The 20,681-nt window shown below is 42.9% G+C and overlaps 1 protein-coding gene across 2 annotated transcripts; it reads right to left on the reverse strand.

The window, feature by feature from the left end:
- Positions 1-3,001: 3,001 nt before the first annotated feature.
- Positions 3,002-15,094, reverse strand: OAT (ornithine aminotransferase). Of its 2 annotated transcripts, none has more exons than XR_013775078.1 (10): positions 14,828-14,961; positions 11,599-11,825; positions 10,897-11,121; positions 10,683-10,778; positions 9,031-9,158; positions 7,677-7,799; positions 6,892-7,020; positions 6,133-6,246; positions 4,511-5,357; positions 3,002-4,013 (listed from the first exon to the last, which is right to left on the reverse strand). XR_013775078.1 is itself a non-coding variant. In XM_079312256.1 (10 exons), exons 2-10 carry the CDS (start codon positions 11,795-11,797, stop codon positions 3,738-3,740), a joined length of 1,320 nt encoding a protein of 439 aa, XP_079168382.1. In that variant the 5' UTR covers positions 11,798-11,825; positions 14,828-15,094; the 3' UTR covers positions 3,002-3,737. The 2 variants fall into 2 exon arrangements, 1 of the variants encoding a protein (XP_079168382.1); XM_079312256.1 differs by having other exon boundaries at positions 3,002-3,898; positions 5,213-5,357; positions 14,828-15,094.
- Positions 15,095-20,681: the final 5,587 nt, after the last annotated feature.

Consider the following 20,681-nt stretch of genomic DNA (forward strand, 5'->3'; position numbering starts at 1 on the left):
GTGTGTGTATTACACTAATTTGTAAATTATTTTCAGTTTGGCCTCCTTCAAACTAAAATTTGCTCAGCATCAGCCTTTGGCTGAGCTACCTCCACTTGAGCAATCAGTGGAACAAGTACAAACCCCAGAGCACTGGATTTCTGGCACTCAGCGGGCAAGGGCACTTTAGCTGTCTACATATTTTTGGGAATAAAAGCCCTGAAGAAATTTTCTAAGGCTAATTAAGATCCCAGACAACAAAAGCACAGACAGGTTTTACAAGCACGTTAGTTATACAAGCAGCAGTGTTTGAGTTTGAGAGCTTTACACGGTGTCACTGACAACTGGCCAAATCCCACTTTAGGATTGCCAGAAGACACAAAAACCACTTTCCATGATACAGCAAACCCCAAAACAGACACATCATTCCAAAGGCAGACAAGCTTTCTGACAGCATATCATTTTGTCACTTTGCACAGAATGAGAGGAGCTTTGACATTCCCTTTGTCCATCCAGCTCCACCTTCTAATTCACAAGCAGCTGCCAACATGGTTTTTAGGTTTTTATTGTTTCTGAAGTGGAGCTCAGCTGGTGACAGGCTTTGTGTCTCTGAAGTGATGTTCTGTATCTGTCTTCACTTCTGAAATAATACATGTAATTTTGTACTTGTTCTGGCATTGAACTGTAATAAACTAAACCATCAAAACCCTCTGTCTGCTCTAGGTCTGGTTCCAGACACACACCCTGGTCCTTGCTTACTTAAGAGGGCCTGAGAGCTTTTAGGTTAAACCAGAAAACTCAATTACCCCATCATTAAATAAGGACAATTTAGGATGACTTGTCTTGGGAAAGGCTACACATACTCTGATTTTCAAAAACTTGCAGAAAAAAAAAAAAATAGACTCATGAAGCAATTAAAACACGAGTTGAAAATTCAGAGATTCAACAATGGTGTGCTAGAGAAAAAGTTCTCGAGTTCTGAAAAGTCTTGGCCTATTCAAACTGCAACCAGAAAGTGGGTTGGGTTAAGATCTGAGCTCAAAGTGATCATCATCAGAAAGAAATATTCTCAGAGAGTGCAAATGAGTAAAGCAAATCACATAATTGTATATACGATTCTTGTTTATTACACAAATAAAAAATCATGGAGAACAGTTTCAAAACTGCACTTCAGAACAGTTTCAACAACAAAAAAATCCTCCACGATAATGGACATGAACTACAGGACAGCCCCCAAACCATGTGAACTTTACTGGCTCTTCCCAGCTTTGGTGAGGGCATGGGGGAGCAGGGAATTGCAGAATAGCAAGGGCTCTAGAAAACAGCACCTTTTGAGAGGGAAAAAAAAAAATTAACCAGAAGATGAGTAAGAAGAAGAACAAACTTTAAGTATGTAAATGGCTATTGAACAGAAGGAAAATAATGTTTTGTGGCCTGAAGGGCACAATGGCAGCATGACACACACATGGCAGGAAATTTGGTGACAGCAAGGACAAGGAAGCACTAAAACACAGACTGCAATCTGCTGCCCTACAGCCCCTTCTGGCCATTACACAGAGACAGAGCTGGGGCAGGGCAACAGACCTGAGCACATCCTTCATCCCTGCCAGCCTTGGAACTCTAAAAACAGTTAACTTTTGTGCTGCCAAGGCTTTTGGGGGTTTATCTCTGAAAGGTATCAGCAAGTGCTGTGGTTTCTCTCAGGTATTTCCCCCTCCTTGCCCAGCAGGTTACATCAGCCCAGCTTTCAGAAACATCCAATTTCCTCGGCAACACCTCCCTGCATTTTTTGTCTCATTCCCAATGTGCAGAAAGCCACTCTGCCGAAGGCCAGCGCCCACAGAGGCAGCAGGGAAGCTGCAGAAATCACTTGTGTGTGAATGCAGGGAGAGCTGCCCGTGCCGGCTGCCTGTGGGGTTTCTGGAGGGTCCGGGGCACGCAGCCCCCTGCCATCCCCTCCCAGCCCCAGCGCCCTCCTCCTGCCCGCCCTGGCTGCGCTGCTGGGCGGGCACAGCCCCAATTCCCCATCCCTGCCCGGCCTGTCGCGGGTTGTTCCTGCACTCTGCAGAGCCTCCCTGCTTCCCCCGGTTATCCCGGCCTCTGGAAGTCAGCTTGATGCACCAGGGCTGGGAGGAGAACAAATGATGCTGAGCTTTTATAAAAACACACAGAGTTAGGCTCAATTTGCTGATAGGTTTGTGTCTCCTACTAGCCCGATTCTGCCAGCAAACAGTGCCCTGCATCTGCTGCCAAAGATGAGTTCATAAAGCACCAAAAGGTTGTGCCTTAGGCGCTAAATTGCAAAATACATTTCAGACTCATGACTGCTGAATGAATGCACACTTGTACCCTGCCCAGTTTCTCAAGTCCAGAGGCAGTTATTATCTAGGAGCTATTGAAACCCCTTTATTTCTAGTTGAAGTTATGATTTTTTTTGTGAAAAGCCTAAAATTTTAGGGCTGAGAATAAGCAATGTTCTCTCTGCTTTGAGTATTACACATTGTCCCAGTTGGTTCTGCCTCTCCACTCTGGTGAGATCCCACCTGGAATTTTGCATCCAGCTTTGGGGTCCCCAGCATGGGAAAGACAAGAGAACCTGCTGGAACAAGTCCAGAGGAGGCCAAGTTGATCAGATAATTTCTGTATCCTAAGGGTAACAATCCCACTGCCACAATGCCCCTTGCAATAAGGAGATTTTTCCATTCATTTCCCAAATGGAATTCAGTCTTAGCTCACCCACAGCTGACACAACTTTCTGTCTCACCCAAGCAAGGAAAGGAAAATGTTTTGTCACCCCAACTACCACACTGGGTCACTGCCATGAACTTAGGTGCCCTCCAAATCCCAAAGGATTATTTACCACTTCACAGTGTAAGCATGTGACTGTATTTAACTCCTATGCTCAGCAAAGGGAACATTTTGCACTGTGTTATTAATTGGGGTTTAGTTCAGCTAAAAGTAGCTAAAAAAAAATTTAACACTTCACGTTTCTATGAGGTTTGCTCTTTTTGAGGACTCGGTCTTTTCATTGCACATCAACATATCTTTTTATTGCAAAACGTGTTTTAATATAAACATCCAGATGATTGAAAGTTTTGTAACAGTAAAAACAGATCTGAATGTTCAGACCTATTTTACAATATTGCAAAGCCAAACACTGAGACCAGGCTTGAAAACAGCATCTCTTGTCATACAATCAAAATATTGTACACACAGAACACAGCTCGATGCTTCTTGAGTTCACCAGCATAACACCCAGTTTGTCAAACCTTCAGCATTCTAATTTTTTTTCAAGCTACACATGAAAAACACAAATTCACCCACAATGATAAGTGCTTCCATCCTACAGACATCTTGCTGAGAGGCAAAAATTGCCAAATGCCATGTTTTGGAGAGTGATAGGAGAGTGCAAAGCAACCTAAAATATATATGTATATATATATATATATATATAAATCACACTTCAAACTTTGGCCAAGAGTTATAACAATTAAGCAGATTTCTATAGGTATCTCCCCTCAGATATCCCAACTTAGCTGTTCAATACATACAGAACTTCATTTCCAAGTATTCCAAGACTGGAAAGTCTTCAAAATCATTCTGTATTTTCTACAGAGCCGTTATAATTAAAGATCCAGCTATGTTTTAATAGTCAAGTCCTCTTAGATAAAAGGAATGAGAGAGATGCTTGCTTCAAGAGCAGCCCTTCATCACACAGATGCCAACAGAGCCCTTGGCAGCCTGGGAGAGCCGTGTGCTCAGAAGGACAGGATGGTTTTGTGGATGATTTCGATGGACTCTCGGATCTCGTCCTCCCGGATGACGAGGGGCGGCGCCAGGCGGATGATGTCGCCGTGCGTGGGCTTGGCCAGCAGCCCGTTGTCGCGGAGCCGCAGGCACACCTTCCAGGCATCGTAATCTGCAGAGGGAGGGAGGGACAACATCAGGGGGCACGCAGGGCACTCCCAGCACGGCACAGGAGGTGGCACAGGTCAGAAAGTGGTGCTGTTTGCCAGCTGGCAGAGGGGTTGGAGCTGGTTTTTTAGGGTTGGGTGTTTTCCAACCCCGGGGTCTGCAGCCCTGAGTCCAGGTACTTCTGAACCCCAAATGCAGAACCCTGAGCTACTCACTAGCGAAGAACAAAAGGCTTGAGATCGTGCTGCAAAGTTCCAAGGATAACTTTATTGTCCTTGAAGGGAGATGCTAGCAACGGTCTAATTATAGCAGATAACAAAACACTTTATATAGGTTTCCAAAGGATTGAGTTTCTAACCAATAAAAACTACAACTTACAAACTAACCAATTATCTTAAAACTCTAAGTGAGAAAAGAACCAATTAACTCATAACTTTAAGAGCCAATAGAAATCCTAAGAGATAAGGGGGTTTTCAGTAGGGGAGGGGGGGTTTTGTTTGAAGGAATTTCTTTGTTTCATGGGATGGCATCCCAGGGCTATGCTTTAGGGAGTGTAACATCTTCCACAAGGGGTGATGCAGGCTGCTCAAAGAGGTGACTCAGAGCAGCTCTGCACAGTGACACTGCTCCAGAGCTGCCCTTTGCCTCAGCACAGAGTCCTGCTTCATCTCAGCTCACTGCTCCTCTGACACTCAGACTTTAAAATAAAAGGGGAACCATGTGAAGAGGAAGTAAGGGAACATGTGGACAGGACTTCAGATAAGGTTATGTTTATGTAACCTGGATTTCAGCACATCATCGTGGAAAATGACACCACCTTCCTGCAGCACTTTGTCCTTAGATATTCAGATTTCTGATATAATTCAAGGTTACACCCCAGAAACTTGTTCTCCATCAGTAGCTTTTTTCTTCTTGGTACTCTCCTGTATTCATTGCACTTCTCTAACTCTTCTGAAAACAACTAATCCCAGCCAATGCTCCCATAATCTGGCAGGCACTGGTGTTCCAGATGTGGACACCTCTTTTCCAAAGAGGAGAGATAAAGGTATTTGCTGGGAGGCAGAGTCACAATCAGATTTGAACATCATCAAATCAGAAAGAGTTAAAATAATTTAAAAATAATTGTTTGGCCTTTCTTAGTTAAAAAAAACCTATTTTAAATGGCACACAGTAGTTAAATCAATTTTCAGGGGGTACTACAGTACTATAGCCATGTTCTGAACACAAACATCATATCTACATTCTATCCCCTACCTACAATTCAAGTTGAAAAATACTTTCCCGTGCTGTGTTTGTGCAGTTGATTTTATTTCCTCACCTTTGGTTTCCCGAATTACGATTGCATTTAAGAGCCCTTTTCCTCTTACAGCAGTTACAATATTAGATGGAGTCTTCATGAGCTCACTTCTTAGCAGATTCCCCATGATTTCTGCATTTTTGGCCAGATTTTCCTCTTCAATTACCTAAAGAGAAGGCAGATCTACAATCAGCTGAAGGGCACTGCATTTATTTTATCTACCAGGGGGAGGATGGATAATGACACTGATCCTGCTGAGACACAAAAGTTGTTGCAGCCACAGTGTCCCTGCACAGACTGAGTCCCAGCAGGTTGGTATTGAGCCTTTACTCATTCATTTCTACAAGAAATAATAATGTCTTTGATATTTTATTCTAAATTAACTGCTCTTTGTTTGCTGTTATTTGTAAGTAAACCTCTGAAAGCTCTTTATCTGTCTAAATCTGAGTACTGGGTAGTGATGAGGTTTTTGGTGTGACCTGCATCAATGTAGGTAATTAAGTCAATTAAGCAATGACAAAATAATTGAATTGCACCTTCTGGACAGGACATTGTAATTTCTGTTTGAGATCCATACCTGTTCTCAAGCTCACAGAGCAGCAGCTTCTGCTGATACAGTAAAATAAGCCAATTGCAAAATGTCTTCATGAAATTATTGAAGGTATTTGACCAAATTTATGTAATTGCCTTGAAACTTCCCCTAGATGAATCTTATTTTGGCATTCAAGACATTAAGATCATAAAAACACAGAAATTAGAACACGTTTCCAATAAAAAATTGAAAATTTGTTTTATGATCTGTAGATAACCACTGCCAATTTTCCATCCTTATTTAAAGCTAGATTCCTACTCATGGCATGAAAAATAATACCATTGATTTAAGCAAAGATCATGAGATCCTTTTGAATTTGGACTGCAGATCTCTATCCCCACACACAAACCTCCAGTGCTGCCATTGCCACACGACAAGCTAATGGATTTCCTCCATATGTGGATCCATGTTCACCAGGTTTAATGGTCAGCATGATTTCATCATCACACAGCACTGCTGAGACCTAAAATGGGAAGGGCAGCAGATTCATAAAGGAAACTTTAATATTTTTGAAGCAAACTTTCCCTCAGAGCTCAGAAATTTGCAGCCTATGGTGAGAAATTACATTTACATTCCTAGCTCTGTATACAGAATAGCAGATCTGACAATCCCATAATTAATCCCTTAAATACACTTAGATATAGTGGTAACACAACTTTCTATCACAGCTGAGGGGAATTTCTCCAAACTGAATATTGTTTCAAGAGTTTAAACTCCAATACTTGGTTTAACAACTCAGAAATCCTGTCAGTTGGCCAAAATAGTTCAAAGCATTGTAATTTCCAGCCTAATCAGCAGGAATTTAAGTCACTCCAAGAGGATAAAATCAGCCATGCAGGCATGCCAGACAAATGAAATAATGCCAATTGTTCAGCTATAAAGGTAATATTTGGTATGCCATTATTTTATTATGTCTCTCTCAAGTCTGGTCATAAATCAGTTAGTCTTGCAAACAACAATTTCCAAGCACAACAAACATCAGAGTTATTGTTGTTCCAACTGGCAGATTTTCAGTGTTGATGACTAAGGGAAAAAAAAAAAAATTACCCAACAAATGTTTGAGTAATTTGATATTACTTTAAATTATTGGTATTTCTTTGGTACTCACAGGGTATAAGCCACCAGAAAGGGCCTTTCCAAGAAGAATTATATCAGGTCTCACATTTTCATGGTCAACAGCCAACATTTTCCCTGTTCTGGCTAAACCAGTCTGTATTTCATCAGCAATAAACAGAACCTTTAAAGAGAAGAAAAATCCAAACAGAACAGGGAATTACTTTCACTCTCATTCCTACCCTAATTCCAACAATACTTTTTTTTTTAGGTATCACAGCAATAATGAAGACAACTTTATTAATGATATGTCAATGTCTTCCTTTGAAGATATGTAAAGAATTATGAGCAGCACTTACAAATTAGGAATCTGAATTCCATTGGAACAGAGACCCCTGATTTTTGAATCAGAGATCACTGATAATCATATTCCTCAGTGTTTCATTCTGTGACCATTATTGTTACTAATTCTTGGTAGCAGTTATGCACATCAGCAACAAAGGTCCTGGACAGTCATGGTAATTGGAAACTTATAATGTGGAAAAGAAATGATAAGTTAAAGTAATCTAAAATAAATCCAGTTGAAAAATATTAATTAGGAACTTAAATCAGTGACAATAGTAAGAAATAGTGATAAATGTGCTAAGAAGTACTTTTTAGTGAGATATTACCAGGAAACACAAGAAGTATCCCTGCATTATTCCACTGAATGAAAAGGGAATTATTAAATAGCATGTAAAGTTCTACACCTTGCATAGCAGGGTGACCTTAGAAGTTAGGCCAGTAGACACAGTGTGTAGTGTTAAGTGTTAAATGTTTGATGTTGCAGTGAATTCTCACATTGTGCTTTGTGCAGAGGTCCCTCACTCCTGTGAGGTAGCCCTTGTCAGGAACAATCACACCTGCTTCCCCTTGAATTGGTTCCACCATGAAAGCTGCCACGTTGGGGTCTTGAAGGGCCCTCTGCAACATTGGGAGAGGAGACAAAAAGAAAAAGCTTTTACTCAGGTCAAACACAGAAAATACAGGGAGCAGAAGCTGATTGTAGCCCTGGTGCTCTGCCTGAAAGGATGAGAAGAGCATTGCTGTCAGGCAGCTCTCTCTGAGAGCCAGCTCAGTTCCAATGCTCTGGCACTGCTGGCAGTGTAAAATCACCTGCTGTGCTTGCTTGGCAAGGGACAAACCTTGCAAAGTGCAAACCCAGACAAGCAGTTTATCAGATCTGTTCATAATCACCTCAGAAATAGCCTCAGTTTCATATTACCCCATGCAATACAAACAATTGCTCAACTCTTCCCTTAAACAAAAAAAGAATGAAGCCCCTCCAGAACAATTTCACCTTAAAGCAAAGTCCACAGGTACATTCCTGCACTATCAAGTTCAAAAAGGTTTAGAAGTCCACGAGGCACAAGAGATCTAATGATTCCCAGCATGAATTTGCTACAGCTTTTCTCAGCATTGCCCCAGGAGCAGAATGAATTCAGCATTAAATACTTGCAGGCCTTTCACCATGTAGATTCAAACCTGAACAAGCTTTTCCACACTGCAGCTATAACTGAGAGAACCCAACACCAAGGAGAAAAGCAGCTCTGTCCTATAATCCCTCAATCTCCAATTTGTATGAAGGAGAACCAATAGATACAGAGGTTTTTACTCACAGAAATGGTACCTAATCAAGGTCCCTTCCCCAAAAGCTTGACAAGATTAATCTCAGAAAACCCAGGGAAATACTGGGAATCACTGGCATTTCAGGAGCTTGTGAAAGTGAAACAGCAGCCTGGCATGGTTTTAAGGATGCTGTGAAACTGGAAATAAATATTTGCAAGTGCAGTGAATTCTAGTCATAGCATCACAGAGCTTTGGGTGGGAAGGGACCTTAGAGCTCATCCCATCCCACTTCCTGCCATGGGCAGGGACATTTCCACTAGACCAGGGGGCTGGGAAATTAAATAGATCATGGAGTTTTCCTTTCCCATCCTAAAGCATAATTGAAAATCAAAACCAAAGCAGAACTTACCCACATTCCCTATACATAATTCATAATTTTAACATACACATTCCTTCTATACATCTACCTACAGATATATCAATGTCAAAGCATGTTTCAAACTATAAACTTCTGATTTTCTTTGCTATTTCCTAAAGAAACATTTTTAAATTATTTCATGCAAGAAAACAAAAAAATGTCAAATACCTCAAGAGCTGGTAGATCATTGTATGGGATCAGTTCAAATCCTGGCATGAAGGGTCCAAAGCCATCATAGCTGGATGGGTCAGTAGAACTGGAGATGGCAGACATTGTCCTGCCCCAGAAGTTGCCAGCTGGGAAAAAAAAATGGGAAAATTGTTACAAAACTGACCAGGATCCAGAACACTTTAAAGGACATCACATTTTCCATTTGGTGATGAATTTTAAGGGTTATCTAACAAGATATTAGCATCCTCCTGACTGTGAGCATTTTATATTGATCCCATTAATACACTCCACATGTCAAAAAACAAAAGAAAATTATACTCTAAGACCTGACAACTGTACAAAATAATTTCCTTAAGTTTTGTTAGTAGTCTGGAAAATTGAAAATAACTCTGATAATATCTTTTTACTGATAATATTCAGCTTTATTGGAATTATTACTTACAAAATGTAGGGGGGGGGGAAATAAACACCATTAATGATTTAAATCCTAAAAATAAAGCTGTCAATAAACCCAAATCAGAAAATATAATTCTGTGCATTTCAAAGTTCAGGAAGAAACTATTTATATATCTAAAAAAAGTGTGATTTGCACTATTTTATTTAGAAACATCAGGTAAAAAGTCCAGGAGCAGACATGTCCATTACCAAGATAATCATATCCTCATTTTAATATTCAGTTAAAACAAGAGACTCTCACTAATCAATAGTAAGGTGCTGATAAGACTAAGGAAGATTAAGGGGGTCAGTGCCTTCATAGCTCAATGTCCAGCAGAGTCTGTGTCAAGTTCTTTAAACTCATGTTCAAAGTCATTTCTTAGCTATCCAAAAGAGCTTTTTTCCTGCCAAAATGGGGAGCACATCCCCTTTATCAAAATGAGAAAACAATTACTAAAAGTTGACTGAAGAGCAAAATTAAATATATAGAGAAGAGAAAAAAGGAGAAATACTTGTTCACAAAATTCCCAGAAGAAATGGAAAAAAAAATAAAATATTCATTTCCAGAAACCATAAAGCAAAATTCAAGTATGCACTGCAATTCATAAGTGCTGCATAATGTTATTTATGTCTACTATGTGTACTAGAAGTTAAAAACAGTATTTGCAGCTACAAAAAAAGATCAGTATTTAAATAGTAAACTTTATTCGGGGAGGTTTCCTAAAATGCAGAACCACTAAACAAAATTACTATTAACAAAATTTCTTTATCTGTAACCATGGAATATTAAATATAATATTTTTTTAATTTTTTTTTTTTTTTTTTTTCCAAAAAATCACAAGTGTCTTCAGAGCCTGATAACTTCTTACTGTTACAGAGCCAAGCAGGGCAGGCAGGTAAAGGGAGGAAATATCCCAACAGAGAATCAGGGTTCATTATTTCCTTTAGCAATGTTGCTTTTACTTTGATTATATGATGGAGGCTCCAGTATGGCTTTACTGGGTTAGTGCCAGTTTCTGCAAGACCTGGAGAATGCAGGTAAAGCCAACAGGGCAGCTTAACCCTATTGAGCAATCCATGAGAGGTGTGGCAGCAGGAACAACTCAGAATAAAAAATATTGCACTTTAAGTGATTGAAAGAGCATGGATGTGCTTCTCCTATAACCCAGTGTCCAGATCCTCAAGCCCTCAGCTCATAACACACATTTCCATACCTGCAAAAATGATTTTAGCTTTGTACTTTGGAATTCCTTTCACAGTGTAAGCCCATTTCCGAGCCAGTTTGCAGGCAGTTTCTCCAGCTTCCACTCCTGAAACACAAATCAGCCCCATTGTCAGCCTTGCACATGAAACAGGCCATCAGAAAATGTTACACAAGCCTTGAATCTCAGACACAAGAACTAAAATGGAAACAAAATGTATCTTTACCTGTGTTCATGGGAAGAACTTTGTTATAATTGAACATTTTGGTGACTAGCTCCTCATATTCCCCAAGGACATCGTTGTAGAATGCCCTGGATGTCAGAGTCAGCTTTTCAGACTGGGCTTTCAGAGCATCCACAATTTTTGGGTGGCAGTGGCCTTGGTTGACTGCACTGTAAGCACTCAGAAAGTCAAAATACTTTCTACCTTCAACATCCCACACGTAAACACCTGGGAAAACAAACCTGTGGTCAGTACACAAAATAAAAAAGACACAAGACAAAAAAAAGACTCCTCAAATGTAATTAAAGACCAGAGTAAATTGAAATTAAGTGATAATATATGAACAGCCCACTTATATTCCAATGCACCTTTTCATGTTCACATTCACATTAAACCTCTCCACACAAGGTAACAGAAGAAATTAAGTTGTTTGAAAATTTTCTTGCTGAATTATTCTAGAAATTATGAACACTTTAAATCATTTTAGAGATTCCACAATTTTTTCAGGTGCCCTTATGCACAATGATCCAGCTCTCTAATCAACAATTAGCTGACTTTATTTCATCAATAATCTCAATCCAACCAAAAAAAAAAAACAAAAATAACAAAGATTCAGAAATCTATCAGGTGAAAATCATTCTGCCATGATCTCATTCACAAACATATCCCACCTACAACCCACCAAGAAAAACCTAAATAAAATACCTTTTCCTCTTTCCAGAGCAACAGGCAGTGGGTGATAGTTGTGGGCACCATATTTTGCCTCACGTTCAAAGATTAAATCAGAGGAGAGAGATCCCTGAATGGTTTTTTTAGGAGCCACTGAGGTAGCAGAGCTCAGAGAGGAGTGGAGACCTCTGCAGAGAGCAGCAAAGCCCTGGGAACGGCTTAGCTTGGAAAGCATGATGGACTTCAGGGATTCTGACACAGACCTGGAGGGGAAAAAAGAAAGAAAGTTCATAATTAGTACTAAGAACACTTCAGAAGAAATGTCTGGCATGATTGAAGTGGTTTTACTGCCAGGATTACAGGTTCCTCAAGTATTTTGTAATTCAGCCAGGAAAGTTTGTATGAAGTATAAATTAAAAGGGGATTAACATCAAACAAGTCATTTCTTCTGTTCTCTACACTTACAGAAAAAAAAAACTGTGTGACTCAGCAAGTCTATGAACTAGTTACATCATTTTTCCTGCAAATGTTCCTTTTTCACTGTGCCTTAAATTCTGATTTACTAATATAAATTACAGTAAGAAAGTTAAGTTCACCCATTTTCTTGTTCTGTTGAAATGCCCATTTTCTACCAGAGAAATCATGATATTGGCTATCCCTGGAAGTGTTCAAGGCCAGGCTGGACATTGGGGCTTGGAGCAACCTGGGACAATGGAAGGTGTCCCTACTGGAGGAGCTTTAAGGTCCCTTCCAACCCAAACCCTTCCAGAATTTGATGATAAAAAATAGACAGAAAGTAAGAATATGTCAGATATTAATGATCATCAGAGCAGTCTGTATTTTCCCAGCAATCTCCCCTGAGTACATAACCTGTGTTGACACCATCTAGGGATAACCTGAGGGTAGGATTTCATGAGGCAAATGCTCTTTGATTTCTTCTCCATGCCTGTACCCCATATAAAGGCACTTCCAGAGAAGAGGAAGGGAGCTGGCACTTGAAAAGCTGCTTGAGGAAGCTCTTCCCACAGCAGGGAACAGCAGAGAGCCAAGAGTTCCCCAAGCTCAGGTTTCTGGTCTCAGAGAGCATCACACTTACAAACTGGCAAAAGGTTTAATCCCCAGAGGAGGATCACAGATGACAAGAAGTGCTCTGTTTATCAAATGCAGCCTCCCTGTAACACCCTGCTCAGCACAGTGAAGAGCTGAGCAGCCTGGACACTGCTGCACCACCTAACACAAGCAGACTGCAAAACCTACCCAAAATACAGGTATTAAATACCAACAGGAGGGTGCAAGGATGGCTTACACAAGGGTGCTGTTATTTCAGGCTGCTTGCAGAAGACAGAAATATTAACTCATGGATTTATCCCTAATTTATTTTGGAAAAAAAATCCACACCCTGGATGTGTTGCCTTGAACAGAGAGGCATTTCTTTCAGCAGACTCCTCAGGTATTACTTTGCTGTTCCTGACTTCTAACCAAAGCCAAAAGACTTTTCTCCATCTACTAAAATTCAAGTGTTTAGGAAGAGTCTCTATTCTCCATTCCAGCACAACTCTGGGCATGTTTCCAGCTGTTAAAGATTAGCCCTTTGTGTTAATACTTTTCAAGATTTTTATTCCAGGATTTCGCAAACAAAAAAGACAAATACTTCTCTGTGCAAGAGAAAATTTTGATGACTCAAAATTTCAACCCCTAAAATGTAATTGGTCTGTGACATCCTAGCCCCTGGCACACCTCCATGCCACAGCAGCTAATCCTGTCACAAGCTTCTGTATTTTGGAGATTTTCCAAATATTCCTGAAATGAGAAGTACAAAGAAGTTAAAGTCTTATCTGCCCTGTATCAGAGGTACCTCTCTGCATGAAGGATCACAGATTTTTGAGGTTCTTGTTTTTATTCTTGCATTTTGGAAAATATTAATCAGATTTTTTTTAAGGGCTTTTTCCTGTATGAAGGGAATTGCCCTGAAAACTGTGCCATATCATTTTATTCAAGGTGTGGAATATTACATGGAGAAGAGCTGAGTAAAGCTGAGAATTACAGATGAATCTAGAGTTAGAAGGAGGGGGAAAATTTGGGGTTAATGATCAGCAAGAAACGGTGAACAGAAATTTCAGGAAAGGGGAGGGAAATAATAAGGAACAAAACCCAAGCAAACAAAATGGAATAAAATCAAACTCATTACCAACTGTGAGAAATATGATCGTGCACTGCAGCAGGCAGTACAGCAGTCAGAGGCCAGGGAATTACACCAACTGGAAGAGGTCTTGCATCAGAATAACCACCCAAAACACAGCTGTAAAACACTTGAACAGCTTTGCTCAGCTGTTGAGCAAGATTATCCAGACAGGAGCCTGCAGACTGCATGGGTAAACTGAATGGTTTTATGTATCTAACAACTGAAAAACACCCCGAGGTAAATGGGGGATATTGTCAAACACATGAAACACTCAGGTTCATGTTGAAGAGCAGAGAGGGAGCTGCAGCCTCCAGCTGAATCAAAGGGACAAGCAGGGGGGACATCAGTGTGGACATGCCAGACCAGCAGCACAGCAGGAACAGCTCAGCACCTGCCTAGGCTGGCAGACAAGAAATGCATTATCACAGAATCACTGGGGCTGGAAAAGACCTCTGAGATCACCGAGTCCAAGCTGTGCCCAGTCCCCACCTTGCCACCAGCCCAGGGCACTGAGTGCCACATCCAGTCCTTCCCTGGACACCTCCAAGGGTGGCGACCCCATCACCTCCCTGGGCAGCCCCTCCAATGCCAAATCACTCTACAGTGAAGAATTTCCTCCTGTGTCCAACCTGAACCTCCTCTGGCACAGCTTGAGCCGTTTCTTCTCGTCCTGTCACTTGTTACTTGGGAAAAGAGCCCGATCCCTACCTGGCTATAATCCCCTTTCAGGGCATTGTGGAAAGGGATAAGGTTCACTCTGAGCCTTCTTTTCTCCAGCAAAGCAAACAAAAAAAAAAAAAAAAAAAAAATAGGGAACAGCAATAAATCCAGCGGAGAAATATCAAATCCCGCTCGCCATCTCCCTGCCAAAGCCACGGTCAGACACTGCAGAGGCAGGGATGTGGCATCGCCGAGCGGGGCTGACACAGGCACAGGGGAGGGAAGGGCTGTCACACCCCCGCTCCCCGCACAGCGGCAGCGCTCCCGGGGCCTTGCCGACGGGGCCGGCTGCGGCGGGGCAGAACCGGGGCGCGGCGGCGCGGAGAGAGGCAGGGATGGCCCCGAGGGCCGGACGGGCCGTACCTGGTGCTGCTGGAGGTGCTGCCGGTGCCGGAGGCGCTGCCGGTGCCGGAGCTGCTGCCGGTGCCGGGGCCCGCGGATAAGAGGCGGATACAGCCGCGGGCCACTGTCACCGCTCCTCGCCCCGCCCCCTCCCGGATGACGTCACCAAAATTGCTCCCACTGATTGGCTATTGTGGCTGATTGGCAGCCACCGCCCCCGCGCTGCGGCACCTCCCCTTGGCGCGGGGGCTCCCCATTGGCGGGCGCGAGCGAGCCAGGGCCCCGCCCACCGCGTCTCTCAGGGGCGGTGCCCGCGGGCCACGCCCGCCGCGTCCCCCCGGCCCTCACACCGACACCCCGGAACTGACCGGGCTCCGTTCCTCTTTCCTTCATCCCTCACACCGACATCCCAGAACTGACTGGGCTCCGTTCCTCTTTCCTTCATCCCTCACACCGCACCCCGGAACTGACCGGGCTCCGTTCCTCTTTCCTTCATCCCTCACACCGACATCCCAGAACTGACTGGGCTCCGTTCCTCTTTCCTTCATCCCTCACACCGCATCCCGGAACTGACCGGGCTCCGTCCCTCTTTCCATCATCCCTCACACCGCACCCCGGAACTGACTGGGCTCCGTTCCTCTCCTTCATCCCTCACACCGCACCCCGGAACTGACCGGGCTCCGTTCCTCCTTCCCGTATCCCGGGAATCGGGAAAACATTCCTGGGAATGGGAAGTGTGTGGGATGATGGTGGTAACTGCTGGCGGCTGCAGGTTCCCCAGGGATTGTGATAAGTGCTCTGTGTGTGCTCACAGACCTTTCCCTTCCCAAAGGATGTGCATAAATTTTTTCCCCATCTTTTAATATATAGCTAACAGAAAATAATTCGAAACCCCAGCCAAGGATTCTCTGAGGTTGCTAAGGAGTTTCTCATGGAGCTCCTGTGCCAGGTGTTTTTGCCTACACGCCCCAATCTCCTCCCCGGTCCGTCACGGTCCGTTCAGTACCCGCGCCCTGCCCTTTTCCACATGGAAGAACATTGATGGAACCCCGAACTTCAGGCTCGGCTGCCTCGGCAGAGGGAGGGAATGTGGGGGGAGAGAGGTCTGGGAGGCTGGTGTGCTCTGAGCAGGAGCTTTGACTCCTGTCAGCTCAAAGCAGGGGGCTGGAACGAGCCGGAACAACCCTGACCTTTCCCCGGGCTAAGTTACACCTGGAGAGCATTTTGTAACCAGATCTGGATGTTTAAGGGGAACTGTGTTTCATAAATAGATTGTGGTTTTATCCAAAAAGTCATAGGCTGGTTTGGGTTGGAAAGGATCTTAAAACTCATTCTGTTACCATGGGCAAGGACACCTTCCACTGTCCCAGGCTGTCCCAAGCTCCAATGTCCAACCTGGCCTTGGGTACTGCCAGGGATGGAACAGCCACAGCTTCTCTGGGCACCCTGTGCCAGAGCCTCACCTCCCTGACAGGGAAGAATTCCTTCCCAAAATCCCCAAATCCCATCCATCCCTGCCCTGTGGCAGTGGAAACCATTCCCTGTGTTCTGTCCCTCCATCCCTTGTTCCAAGTCCCTGTCCAGCTCTCTTGGAGCTCTTCTAGGCACTGGAAGTGGCTCTGAGGTCTCCCTGGATCCTTCTCTTCTCCATGTGAATAAGCTCAGTTCTCTCAACCTTTACTCATAGGTGTTCCATCCTTATAATCATTGCTGTCCCCTCCTCTGGGCTTGCTCCAACACTCCAGGTGGGATCTCACAAGAGCAGAGTACAGAAAAAAAACAAACAATAATTCACTTTTTATCATAGCTACTCACTAGGAAGAGCAACAAAAAAAACAACCCAAAAGAAAAGAAAAAAGCAAATCAAAAAACCCTTCAGTCTTAGCAGTGGTAACTTCTGGGTGCCTCTTGCTCTTTGTCCATAAATCACCCTGACAAATTTATCAATGCTGGAAAAAAAATTATTTCTTCCACAAAGAAAACATTATATCCTAGTTGACACACAGAGAATTTGCATAGCTTCCCCTCACTAAAGCAAGCCACTTGAAAATATTCCTGAACCTTGTCATATCTTTGAACCAAATTGCTCAAACCTTGGATGTCAGGGAGTTGTGCCTTTGGAGAACAACGCCCTCAGAGAAAATTTTCCCAATGTTCAGTCAGCTTGATGCAGCCAGGGCTGGAAGGAGAACAAATGATGCTGAGCTTTTATAAAAACACACAGAGTTAGGCTCAATTTGCTGATAGGTTTGTGTCTCCTACTAGCCCAATTCTGCCAGCAAACAGTGCCCTGCATCTGCTGCCAAAGATGAGTTCATAAAGCACCAAAAGGTTGTGCCTTAGGTGCTAAATTGCAAAATACATTTCAGACTCATGACTGCTGAATGAATGCACACTTGTACCCTGCCCAGTTTCTCAAGTCCAGAGGCATTTATTATCTAGGAGCTATTGAAACCCCTTTATTTCTTGTGGAAGTTATGGTTTTTTGTGAAAAGACTAAAATTTTAGGGCTGAGAATAAGCAATGTTCTCTCTGCTTTGATTATTACACATTGTCCCAGTTCATTCTGCCCCTCTACTCCACTGTGGTGAGATCCCACCTGGAATTCTGCATCCAGCTTTGGGGTCCCCACCCAGCATGAGAAGCACAACAAGTGCAGAAGAGGCCACCAAGTGATCAGAGGGATGGAACAGCTCTGCTGTGAGGAAAGGGTGAGAGAAATGAGATTGTTCATACTGGAGAAGTTTTGGGGTGACCTAACTGAGGCCTTCCAGTACCTGTATGGAGCTGACAAGGAAGATGGAGAGAGACTTTGGACAAGGGCCAAGAGTGACAGAACATGGGGAATGGCTTCCCAGTGCCAGAGAGTATATCTAGGTTGGATATTAGGAAGAAATTCCTCTCTATGAGGTGGAGAGGCCCTGGCACAGGTGCCCAGAGAAGCTGTGGCTGCCCTTGGATCCCTGGAAGTGGCCAAGGCCAGGCTGACAGGGCTTGGAGCACCTGGGACAGTGGAAGGTGTCCCTGCTATGGCAGGAGAGTTTGGAACTGGATAATCTTTAATGTCCCTTCCAGCCCAAACCAAGGTTCTCAATCTCTGGTGTAAGGTAAAAATCACATAATTTTGTTTGTTTGCATACTCGCATTTCTTAAATAGCCTTATAGGACACAGTCCAGGATTTTAAATCCATGAGACCAATGGGATTTTCCCAGGTAAGAAATTTTGGTTTAAGGTTAGATTGTTTTTTACATTCACATTTCATCAGCATGGCAGATCATGTATCTGTTATCTCAGGTTATGCTAATGATGTCTTCTACCTATTTAGCCACAAAAATAACATGCTGGGAGCTACATCCCCTTCATCTTTCATAGACTCAACTCAAGAGCTGCCTTTTACCTGCCTTTAAATGCTCTTAATCTTAAGCTCCCCACCAAATTGGTTTAGATTCATCCATCCATGTTCTTTTCACAATAAGCAGAAAAATTTAGAAAGAAGAAAACTTGTCCAAAGAATTAAGTAGCACCTATCATGTAAAGGAAATACACATCTGGAAATGTAAAGAATGCAAACCAAAGGCAACCAAGATCAATTGAAGTGCTGAATCCTGGGTTCAGCTCTGCCTCGTGGAGCTGGAGGCAAACTGCACCAAGAGGTGATTTCAGAATCCAGACATGCAGCAGATTCCTGTCTGGAAGGCAGAGATTCAAAAACAAGCAAATAAACAAACAAGCAACCCTCAAGCAGAAAAGGATTTGCTTGCTTTTGGATTCTGTAAGGTCTGAAAGAAGAAGAAATACAGACATAATGGGGAATGCACAGATACTATATGTAAATGTATTTTTTAAAGCTGATACAAACTGTTTCTGAGATTAAACATTATAGATATTAAATACCCAAAACTGGAATCTGGTTAATCAAGACCTGAGAGAAAATGCCTTCAAAGTTCTGTTTAATTTAAACCTGATCAGTTTTATGTAAGATCAGTGTCATGGCTTGCTTACTTTCCTCCTTTGTTTTTACTATTTATTATCAAGACACAGAAAATATCCACTTTTCTTCTTTAAACACTATCAAGTTAGAATTTTAAACCATTCACATTGTGTACAGTAGCAGCTATTACTGTAGATCTTGGAGGAATTGCTCTCAGCTAGATGAAGTATTTTATGTGAATAAAAAAAGGGAAAGCAGAATCTTAATGTGTACTATTTAGTTACCTGTAGATACCTAAAAGACTCCACATGACAGTAACCAAAATATGGAAAAGGGAATCCATGAAATGTTCACATTTTACAGTAATTTGCCCTGCAGAAAAGAGGAAACCTCTGACCTACTTGAAGAAAGAGGGTTATTATATTCATTCTGCTAATCCAGAAAATACAATTTGACATGTAAGTAAACCATAAAGCTATAAGAAGGAACAAGTTAAGTCATGCCAGTTGTTAGGAGTAATTCCACAGCTCTGTCTGTGGCAGAAATGCTCATTGAAGTCGTTGGGAATTAAGCATGTGAAGAGACTGAGGAACTGCATCCCACTTTTTGTGGTTATTTAGAGGTAGAGTAAATAGCAGGGAATTGTGTGTTGGTTTGGCTGCTCCAGCTCAGTGTTGTGCCAGGGATTGTCATGCTGCTCGTGGGAGCAGCTCCAGCCCTGGTGCCCAGGCAGGACTGCAGTCCCCTCACTCAGCATTCCTCAGCATTCCTCAGGAGATGATGTTTTCCCCCATGGCACCAGTGTTCAGTTCCTCAATGGCACAGGACACTTCCTCAACTCAGAGCACAGGATGGGGATGGAGTTCACCAAGCCAGAGGTTCAAGGTGCAAGTTCATCATTACCTAAAACCAGCACACATCTACAGAGCTGGCACAAGGACAGTCCCACCTCTCTTCCCACCCATAGCAAAGCCACAAGGATAGGCTTCACCCTTTCTCCTCCTGTTGAAACTGCTGCCACTCAGCAAAAATGAGAAACAGGCACTTTTCTGAGCCAGGGCAGAGCTGAAGGCAAATCTCACAGTTAGCATTGCCCTTGGGAATTCAGCCTTCTGTCCCAGTGTGACAATGAAGGACACAAAGCTACTGGAAAATGACCAAAGGAAGCTACAAAGATGGGGAAGGCTCTGGAGGGGAAACCCTACAAGCTGAGGTCACTTGATTTGCTCAGTCTGGAGAAGAGACTGAGGGGAGACCTCAGAGCACCCGAGAGCCTCCCCATGAGGGGAGAAGTGCTGGTCCATGCTCTGTGTAACCAGGAGAGGGATGAGGGCATGGCTGGGGCTGGGTCAGGGAGGTTCCACTGCTGTCAGAAGGTTCTTCCCCCAGAGTCTGCTCAGGATCCCTGGGGCAGTGGGCAGAGCCCCCAGCCTGGCACAGGAGAGTTTGGGCAATGCTCTCAGGGTGGGATTATTGGATTGTTCATAGTGCTTTAGATAGGGAAATGGCTTTCCATGGCCCATGGTTGTGTTATTCTGCTTATTTGCTGACAGTAGAACATGTCTTGCAGACAAGAAATTTTAGCCTTTCCTGCAGCACAGCTAGAATATTTCACAATGCAGTGTGTCACAACAGAGCAGCAACAAATTAGAATGCATGCAAAGCAGATCTGCCTCTCAAGTCCACTTAGAGATTTCTCTTTTAGTTCATATCTTTGAAGATAGTTAGGCAAAGCACAGCACAGCCCCCTCAAAATAATGCTGTTTTATTGGATGGGTGTTAGTTAATCCAGCTTAAAGCACCACAAATAACCCTTAGAACTGATATTCTTTTTGCAATATCAACCTTGAGCTACAGTTCATACTTATTCTCCCTGATTTGTATGTTGACTTAGTTTACAAAGATTTCCATGATACTCTGTTAGATGACAGTGTGGATAACTG

The sequence above is a fragment of the Erithacus rubecula genome (genome assembly GCF_903797595.1).
Source record: "Erithacus rubecula genome assembly, chromosome: 9".
NCBI classification, from domain to species: Eukaryota; Metazoa; Chordata; class Aves; order Passeriformes; family Muscicapidae; genus Erithacus; species Erithacus rubecula.

What these genes read in the sequence shown, in the direction of transcription:
- OAT (XM_079312256.1), bottom strand. Translation starts at nt 11,797, where the DNA reads ATGCTTTCCAAGCTAAGCCGTTCCCAGGGCTTTGCTGCTCTCTGCAGA. An exon ending in AGTTCTTCCCATGAACACAG is followed by an intron (nt 10,779 to 10,896) that starts GTAAAGATACAT and finishes TTTGTGTTTCAG; the next exon opens with GAGTGGAAGCTGGAGAAACT. An exon ending in TTTCTGGTGGCTTATACCCT is followed by an intron (nt 6,247 to 6,891) that starts GTGAGTACCAAA and finishes TTCCCATTTTAG; the next exon opens with GTCTCAGCAGTGCTGTGTGA.